General features: G+C 39.1%; 1 protein-coding gene across 2 annotated transcripts in view; it reads right to left on the reverse strand.

Annotated features, from left to right (window-relative positions):
• The window catches only part of RBBP8 (RB binding protein 8, endonuclease), an 88,526-nt gene extending 78,677 nt beyond the window's left edge, over window positions 1-9,849 (reverse strand). The window contains exons 1-2 of one of the 2 annotated variants that reach the window (XM_032859774.1): window positions 9,786-9,849; window positions 6,690-6,896 (exon numbers count right to left, since the gene is read on the reverse strand). In XM_032859774.1, the coding sequence (XP_032715665.1) occupies window positions 6,690-6,798 (109 nt within the window). In that variant the 5' untranslated portion in view covers window positions 6,799-6,896; window positions 9,786-9,849. Of the gene's footprint in view, window positions 1-6,689; window positions 6,897-9,612; window positions 9,654-9,785 lie in introns of those variants that run through there. The other variant, XM_032859773.1, reaches the window with a different exon arrangement.
• Window positions 9,850-10,303: the final 454 nt, after the last annotated feature.

The raw sequence follows: 10,303 nt of genomic DNA on the forward strand, positions 1-10,303 counted from the left end.
ATCCTTGGACATATGACCATGAGCATAGTTCACTTTAAAATTAGATCTTTATCACTAACAACAAATCTGAATTTCCAATTTTTCAAATACTTGAAGTGAATTAATCTGCCTTAGTCAACTAAACAGCTCACAGAAATTGAGAGGAGAAAGGCCAACAATCCTAGAAAATACATGAAATAAAGTATGTAACAGTTCATAAAAAAGAAATATAAATACCCTTAAACATAAAGATCCTTAATCTTATAAGAGAAACAAACTAAAACTGTATTAAAAAATTAACTTATATAGTAATCAAATATAACAGAGATGTCTAACATAAAGACTTGAACAACTAACTATAAAGACATTTCAGAGAATTGTGGAAATTTGAATTCTATCATCTCATAGGTATTAGATGTTAATAATTTGTCTTGTTAGCGTGAACAAAGTCCCGCATTGGGCTCCCTCCTCACCAGAGTCCACTTCTCCCTCTGCCTTCTGCTCCCCCTGCTTGTGTTAGTGTGGTAATGGATTTATTTGGTTAAAGCCTACTGGAAATACACACTAAAGTAATTATAAATGAAGTATGTCAGAGACTCCAAAATAACTGAAAGAGGAATAAGAAGGATCTGGAATACAGGTAAAATAAGACTGGTCATTTACTGATAATTCAAGCTGAGTGATGAGTATACGGGAGTTCATTACATAATTTTCTTTAGTTTTATATATATGTAATATTTCCTACACAAAACAGAACAAAAGAACAAAAGACTTAAATTTTAAATTAGAAAAGAACTTAAGAGAACACAAACACAAAACATTATAAAGGGATGCCTGTGTGGCTCAGCCAGTTAAGTGTCTGACTTTGGCTCAGGTCATGATCCCAGGGTCCTGGGATCAAGCTCTTGGGTAGACTCCCCGCTCAGCGGGAAGTCTGCTTCTCCCTCTCCCTGCCTCCTCCCTCCCCCTTGTGCTCGTTCAAATAAATAAAATCTTTAAGCAAAAAGATTATAAAAGTAGTTACCAGTTTGTCTTAGGGGGCTAAATTTTTTACTTTCTGTTTTGGTGTTTTTAGGAAAAAGCTTAAGTTTAAAAAAAAAATAAGTGAATTGATGCCTGGATTTCTCAATGAAATTACTCCTTAACTGCACCAGCAATCCTATATGCTGAAAACAGGCTTTAATGAAACAGAATAATCTATCAAAGAATGAGCCCAATGGAGCAGTAAGGGATACATGGATAGTAGAGGTACTTGAACTCCAACCTCTCATAATTAAAAAAAATAAATAAATTAATTAATTAAATAACTTCTACTGTTTACTTCAGCTAGGAAATTAAAAAACAAAACAAAACTATAATTAAGATGCCTGGGTGGCTCAGTCAGTTAAGTGGCTGGCTTTGGTTCAGGTCATGATCCCAGGGTCGTAGGATCAAGCCCCACATCGGGCTCCCTGCTCAGCAGAGTCCGCTTCTCCCTCTGCCTTCCACTCCCCCTGCTTGTGCTCTCTCCCACTCTCTCTGCCAAAGAAATAAAATAATAAGTAAATAAAAATTAAAAAACTACAATACTTTAAGCAAAGTTGCAAGAAACAAAATCAGTATGCAGAAATCAGTACTGTTTTTGTAAGCTAACAACAAACAACTAGAAAAGGAAATGAGGGACACCTGGCTGGGTCAGTTGGAAGAGCATGCGAAACTTGATCTTATTAGGCTCGTTAGGTTGAGCCCCAGGTTGGGTGTAGAGACTACTTAAAAATAAATAAATAAATTAAAAACAAACAAACAAACTTTAAAAAAAGAAAATGAAGAAAACAATTCCATTTATAGTAGCATCAAAAAGAATAAAATACTCAGAAATAGATATAACTAAGGGGATGAAAGATTTATACACAGAATACTACAAAATATTAAAGTAATTAGAAGACATAAATAAATTGAAAAACACGGCATGTTCATAGACTGGAAAACATAATACTGTTAAGATGTTAAAAAGACTTCTTTTTTTTTTTTAAAGATTTTATTTATTTATTTGTCAGAGACAGAGGGAGAGAGAGTGAGCAAGCACAGGCAGACAGAGAGGCAGGCAGAGGCAGAGGGAGAAGCAGGCTCCCCGCCGAGCAAGGAGCCCGATGTGGGACTCGATCCCAGGACGCTGGGATCATGACCAGAGCCGAAGGCAGCCGCTTAACCAACTGAGCCACCCAGGCGTCCCAAGATGTTAAAAAGACTTCTTAAAAAGATCTACAGATTCAGTTTAATCCCTATCAAAATCCCAATGAGGATTTTTGCAGAAATAGAAAAATCCATCCCAAATCCATATGGAATCTCAAGGGACTCCAAACAGCTGAAAAAATCTTGAAAAAGAACAAAACTGGAGATCACATACTTCCTGATTTCAAAACTTACTAAAAGTTCCAGTATTCAAAACAGTGTAGTACTGACATAAAGACAGATGTAGAGGCCAATGGAATAAAACAGAGAGTCCAATATGATCAAATGGTTTTTGACAATGATGCCAAGACCATTTAAGGGGAAACTGTCTTTCCAACAAATGGTGTTGGGAATACTGGATATCCACATATAGAAGAATGAAGTTTCACCCTTACATCGTATACAAAATATAACTGAAAATGGATGAAAGATTTAAACACAAGCGGTAAAACTATACAATGCTTAGAAGAAAACAGGGTAAAGGTTAAATAATATGGGATTTGGCAATGATTTTGGATGTCTTGGATCCAATGTTGTGGACAAGACACCAAAAGTACATGCAACAAAAGAAAAAAATAGATAAATTGGACTATATCAGAATTTAAAAGTTCTGTGCATCAAAGGACACACATATAAACAGAGTGAAAAAGCAACCCACAGAATGGGAGAAAATAGTTGCAAATTATGTATCTGATAACGGCTAATATCCAGGGGCACCAGGGTGGGTCAGTTGGTTAAGTGTCCCAACTCCTATTTTAGCTCAGGTCATGATCTCAAGGTCCTGAGACTGAGCCCTGCATCTTATTCTGCACTCAGTGGGGAGGGTGCTTGAGATTTTCTCTCTTCCTTTCCCTCTGTCCCTTCCCTGGCACATTCTCTTTCTCTCAAATAAATACATCTTGAAAAAAAAAAAAAAAAGATTAATATCCAAACTATATAAAGAACTTCTACAACTCAATAACAAAAACCAAAACTGATTAAAACATAGGGAAAGGACTTGAATAGACAGATCTCTCCAATGTTACACCAATGGCCAATAAGCACATGAAAAAAATGTTGAACATCACTAATCATTCGGTAAATCAAAACCACAGTATCACATTACATCCACTAGGATCGCTACTTCTATTCAAAGAGAGAGAGAGAGAGAGAGAGAAACAGAAAATAACAAGTAGTGGTGAGAATGTGGAGAAATTGTAATCCTCATGCATTACTAGTGGTAATGTAAAATGCTGGTATGGAAAAGAGTATGGTAATTAATTTACTTTTATTTTTTAAAAGATTTTATTTATTTTTTTGAGAGAGACAGTGAGAGAGACAGAGATCTCAGGCAGGGGGTGAGGGTAGAGGGAGAAGCAGACTCCCCACTGAGCAGGGAGCCCAACTTGGGAATCCATCCCAGGACCCTGGGATCATGACCTGAGCCGAAGGCAGACGCTTAACTGACAGAGCCACTCAGGTGCCCGAGTAAGGTAATGTAAAATTAAAGATATAATTACCACTTCTAGGTAGATACCCCAAAGAGTTGAAAGCAGGGTTTTGAAGAGACTACTTGTACACTCATGTTCAGAGCAACATTAGTCACAGCCAGAAAGATGGAATTATTTATTCATAGCCAAAAGATGGAAGCAACTCCAATGTCCAATAATGGATTGATAAAGCAAAATGTGGTATATATAATGGAATATTATTTAGTCTTAAAAAAGAAAAAAATTCTGATGCTACAATATGGATGAATCTTGAAGACATTATGCTAAGTGAAATGAGCCAGTCACAAAAAGACAAATATTGTATGATTCCACTTTTATGAGGTACTTAGAGTAGTCAAAATCAGAGATAGAAACTGGAATCATGGTTGCCAGCTCTGGAGGCAGGTAAATGGGGAGTTATTGTTTAATAGGTATAAAATTTCAATTTTACAAGATGAAGAACTCTGGAAATGGATGTGGCGATGGTTGCATAACATTATGAATGTATTTAATGCCAATGAACTGTACACCTGAAAATGGTTAAGATGAAAAATTATGTATATCTCTTAAGAATTTTTTCTTAAGTATCCCCATTCTCCCCCTTGCCAAAAAGAGATAGAAGATAAGAATTTTCTAAGATCTCTTAAGCATTTATGTTTCCTTATGTTTACTTTGGCTATTCTTTTTGTTTCCAGAAATTAGCAGTTTAAAAAACCATAAAGAGGAAAATAAGTGGAATCAGTATGTGAAACCTCTGTTACAACTGTTTTATATTATCTTATTGTTACTAGCTGGGATGGTTCACAGCAGGCATTGATAATATAATGGTGCTGCTTCAGGATAGCATTCTAATATCTAACACATGATCGCTAACACATATATTGCTTACTGTGTGCCGGAAACTTTCCCAAATGTTTTACATGTATGAAACTATTTAATGCAGTATGAAGTAGCTATTAATAGTATCTTTATTTTATAGATAAGGAATCTGATGCACTATAAAGTTAAATAACTTGCACAAGCTCACCACCTTTGAGTGGTGAGATGGCTTTCAAATGGCATCTCAGAGGGCACCCCTCATCCAGAACTCATAGACTTAATAAGTACATCACATGACCTCTTTCTGAAAATGGCACTACTCCCAAGCAAGAGAAGGAGACACTTAAGATGAAAATTTAGACTAAATCCTAAAGACAATGCATGATAACAATCTCTTCAGCATAATAATGTTTTACATAATCTGAGCCTATCTCCTTTTCTAGCATCAACTCCTATCCACCTGCCCAATAAAATCCCACCTCCTGCCTCATTCCATCTGTGAGCTATACCAACCTGTCTACAGTTCCTTGATTAAAATCAGGCTCTTAGGCGCCTGGATGGCTCAGCTGGTTAAGCAACTGCCTTTGGCTCAGGTCATGATCGTGGAATCCTAGGACGAGTCCTGCATGGGTCTCCCTGCTCTGTGGGGAGTCTGCTCCTTCCCCTGACCCTCCCCCTTCTCATGCTCTCTCTCTCATTCTCTCTCACTCTCAAATAAACAAAATCTTAAAAAAAAAAAAAAGATAAAATCAGGCTGTTAACTGCCAAACTTTTCCACATGCTGTTCTCTTTCCTTAAAACATTCCCTCCTCTCCTCCTACCATCTTCTTTGTCTGGCTAATCAGACTTAATTAAGTTGTAAAGTCCGGTCTGACAATAAATCTCACATGCACCCCCATTCTTCCTGTATGTTCCCAGATAACATGGTACACTACAAAATTTCTTAGAACTATAACTATAGGGGCGCCTGGGTGGCTCAGTGGGTTAAAGCCTCTGCCTTCAGCTCAGGTCATGATCCCAGGGTCCTGGGATCGAGCCCCACATCGGGCTCTCTGCTCCACGGAGAGCCTGCTTCCTCCTCTCTGCCTGCCTCTCTGCCTACTTGTGATCTCTGCCTGTCAAATAAATAAATAAAATCTTAAAAAAAAAACCCCAAAAGAACTATAACTATATATGATTCATTCTTATTCACAAGTTGTGGCCTATGGTAAGTGCATCCCTTGAATAAGTGTCTCCTGAGTACACTGAGGCATGCAAGAATATTTCTGGGGTTCATGTTTCAGAACCCATTAATTCATGATGAGTCCATTATGATGAGGTTCTGCCAGAAACAACACTTACCACAGGAAAGTTCCAATACAGACCCACATACTATAGATTTAGGTGAATTGTGTTTTAATGGCACCCCAGTGTAAGGTGAAAGCTGTAAAGCACTGTAGTATTAAACCTATAGTTGCAGCAAGAAACAAATGTAAAACTAAGCATTTCCCCTACATGGGGAAAATGTTTTCTGTTAAAGTCACAGAATTAGAAAGATACTAATATCAAACCTTGAGTTTACCTTTAATAGAAAATTCTTTTACATGGAGTACATTTTAACACAATCACAAATAATATTTATATATTTATTCCAACCATAATAGCTGAATCCTCCGTATACTCATTGCACTTCATATAAACGCTTTTGCTTTTATGTCATTATACTGTAATTACCTGTTTACATGACTCTACCTCTATTAGACTACAGGCTCTTTGAAGGCAAACTACCATTAATTTTTATATCTCAGTGCCTGGTAGCAAAGATTCCCAAAGCCTTGAAGAATAACTTAAGTAGTATTTCAAAGTCTATAAAGAATCTTGGAAATAATCTTACAGAAAAAAATTAAGTTTAGAGGTTACATAACTTGGCTGAGATCATAGAGCAAACAGATAAATGAATTTAGAATTCAAATCCAGGTCTTCAATCAACAATCTCTATGCCCTTTCCATGACACCACACATATTACCATAAGTAAATAACTATATATTAGGCAGGTACTACCTCCTATAGTAGTTGTCTATAGTTATAAAGCAACAATTTAGCCATAACTGATCACAAAAAATTATAATAATAGAGGTCCTTTAAAAATGAGATCTCTGAACTGTCACAGTTAGTTATCACTATTAATCTCAATAGAATACTGCTATAAGTATTTTTAAAAAAGATTTTACCTTGTACTTCTTTATCATGATACTCTTTTAGTTTTGTCCAAAGTTCCTTAAAGTCATTAGATATATCTACAGAATTAGGGCTTCCACAACTGCTTCCAGAGATGTTCATCTTGCTTAATATGCACCACACTTCTGTTTGCCTAATGTTTTCTGACCTTTTTCTGTTACATTATATAGGTATGAAGTTGTCTTTGACCGTTGGAATACCTGAAATGACAGATTGCAACACAAATGAATTTTGCATTTATATGTATGTAATTTGAAGTCAGCCAGCTCTTCTCAAGTTTTCCTTATTTACCTACAACCAACCACTTTGAGAATTTGGGAGATGGGAAGTGAAGATGATTATGGTGACAACCCTGATTTCAGTTATTTGGTCCTTAGTTAAGCTAAATTTTCAGGCAAATTTTCTCTTATTCTTCCTAGAAAGAACTTACTCGAGATGATTCTGCTATTGAGAAGTTTGTAGTCATCCACACTCAGTATTCATTGATTCACCATTCTAAAATAATTTATTCCTTTGTTGAACTTTTGATATGGAGTGCAACAAAAACTGGAAAACATTCTGAAATACTCTTGACTTAAACTTAAATATTCATAGAAACACAAATCTTATAAAAGAGCAAGAAAGGTGATTGTGATTAATATACTTGAAGATTTGAATACCTTTCTCATAACAAAGGAAATAAGTGAGCAAGACATAGGCACAGCAAAGATCTATGAATACAGAAATGTCTAGTAACAAGGCAAAAAGTGTAAGGCCATTTGTGCCCCTCTGAGAGTAGAGGTGAAATGATTATTACTTGTGTAGCCCCCAAAGGAAGCAACAGGATACTAAGAAGTTCAAGTGGATTCATAAATATTTTAATATGTGTCCTTAAGGTGAAACCATTAACTAGCTACTACTTAAAAGTCAAATGATTAACAAGTCTATTATATCTCACATATGGCTCTTTAGCCAATGCCTTACCATTTAATGTACCCAAATTGATGTAAGTGTCTCTTAAAACCATTTCTCAAGGTCTCTGATGATGAGTCTAAAATGAGCAATGACTTTTTTTTTTTTTTTTAAAGCAGGCTCCATGCTTAATGTGGGGCTTGAACTCACAACTCTGAAATGAAGAGTCCTATGCTCAACTGACTATGCCACCCAGGTGTCCCAGCAATGACATTTCTAAAGGAGCAAGATTATGACTGAAGTCACTTTGAAAAGCACTAGAAAAATACTGTAAAAATACACTTTTATTAAGCTTTTTAAAAATTGTGATTTAGGTTTTTTTGAGACAATCAGTGAAAACTGAACATGTACTAGATTTTAGATAATGTTCGAGAATTATTTTTAATTGTCTTGGGTATTAAAATGTGCTTATATTAAAAAAAAAGTCCTTAGCTCTTAAAGAGCTACATACTGATATGTTTACAGGTAAATTCACCTGTTCTGTATTTGCTTTCAAATATTCCGGGTAAAACAAACAAAAAATGTTGGGTAAAGAGATGAAACAAGAAGGGCTGCTTTGACAATTACTGGAAGAGGGTAATGGATGAGTCTGTGACAGAGTTCGTAATTCTAGTCTCTCTCTTGTGTACATTTATTATTCCCATAATAAGGTTTTTAAAAGAGGGGTTGGGTGCATGAATTAATACAGCTTTATTCCAAAGAGGGCGGACTTCTACTATTTCTTAACCCTAAAAGATAATAGGCCTATTGTCAACAAAAGTCACCATTTGTTGTCTACTATATAACAGATACCGTGCTGTTTTATAGCCATTTTTAAAAACTTCATCTGGAGAACTCTATAGAACAGTTACTGTTATTAATTTCCTTTTAGAAAAACAGGTTTAAGAGATTAAATGACTCGCCCAAGTTCATACAATTAGGTCCCACGCTATGGAGGGCAAAGGTAAGGAGGTGAGGGGAGGGGCGCCAGGGATGCTAATTAACCACAAAATACTTTAGCCCAAGAAAAATATTTACTTCTATGAGGTAATCGTTAAAACAAAGTTTTAATTACTTTAATGAATAATTTAAAATTGCATTGTATTAAACTGCTTAAAATCAACCGTGTTAAACAAGCATTTTAAAATATATCTTCGGAGGCACATGGATGGCTCAGTCGTTAAGCGCCTGCCTTCAACTCAGGTCATGATCCCAGAGTCCTGGAATCGAGCCCCGCGTCGGGCTCCCTGCCCTTGGAGGAGTCTGCTTCTCTCTCACCCACTCCCCCTGCTTGTGTTCCCTCTCTCGCTGTGTCTCTGTCAAGTAAGTAAATACAATCTTAAGAAAAAAATTTTTCCCACATAAAAACAATTTACCAACACAACACTAAACTTGCAAATTCTGGCTCTCAAAATCCTCTCCAACCTATGCTGCACGCCCAGCACTTGTGTCAGAATCTCTCTTTTGGCCTGAACCGTTATCGATGCAGGATGAGGCGCCTTAATTTCAAAGAAACGTACACTTGTGTCTCCAGGTGCATCCCGGGCTCAAAGGTCTGTCATAATTTAATACATTTCTGTGCATCCTGCAGCAGTGCAGACCACTACAGGGAACGTGCTCCATAAAATACTTCTTTCCTGTCGCACCCACCACACATGTATTCTCACACAGGTAGGGCAAGAGCCGCGCCTGGAGTCAACACAGGTGCCCGAGATAACCGAATAGGGACTTGGGCTGGTCCTCTTACAAGCCAAGCAGAGGTCGAGGGGATCCCGTCCCAGGACCCGTAGTCACCACCTCCTCCCGCGCGCCGCCCTCACTAAAGTTCCAAAAGCCTGAGGCGCTACAAGAGCGGAAAGCGCGCACCGCGCCGCCCCCCCCCCCGGCGCATGCGCGGGGCGGACTCGGCCCCAGTAGGTGAGTCCTCAGCCCGCGCGGGAGACCGAAGAAGCCCAGGGAGCGCAAGCTCGCCTCCCTCCGACTCACCTCCAACCGAGTTTAGCCGGGCCCTAGTGTGCTCCCTGAGGCAGCCCTAGAAGCCAAAAGGCTTACCACAACTTGGGGGCCAAACGCCTGTGTTCGGCCGGCAGCTCGAGACCGGAAGTAGCCGCTACGACCCCTCACTCCGGATTGGGGAAAGGAGATTCCTCTTTATTCACGGCTTCCAAGATTGCCTCAGAAATTCTCGAAAACCTCAGCTCGGAAGCAGACACGGCTTCGGGGCTGTGAAGAGACAGCGGCTTGCTTTCCTTCCCCTCACTAGTCTGCCACACACCCTCCGGGAAAGCCGGCCCTTCAGGGCTACCCGCGCTTTCTGGGGTTGGGGGAGGGCCCGAGGGCCACCGGCCGGGTTGGGAGGCGCCCAGACCAGCCTACGCTTAGAGCGCGTTCGACGTCACGCGGGAGTTCCCGCCACGTCATGCCCCTCCTCCCGCCGCGAAGAGAGGCGGTCCCCCGGCGCTCCTGTAGCAGAGGAGCGTGGTGGCTGGTGTGTCCCCAATCCGAGGGCTGTGACTGGACAGTGGAGCACCAGCCTCTGCGTGATCGGGAGCGGCTCAAGGAGCTCGCGGCCGCCACAGCATTTTTGTTGAGATGCCCTGGGGAAAGCGCAAGCTTTTCTGTTTGGGGAACCTCAAGCCTTTGGTGTGTCTGACTTTAGCACATTTCAGGAAAGCGT

Source organism: Lontra canadensis, unplaced genomic scaffold (genome assembly GCF_010015895.1).
Source record: "Lontra canadensis isolate GAN:19392208 unplaced genomic scaffold, GSC_riverotter_1.0 scaffold17, whole genome shotgun sequence".
In the NCBI taxonomy this organism is placed as follows: Eukaryota; Metazoa; Chordata; class Mammalia; order Carnivora; family Mustelidae; genus Lontra; species Lontra canadensis.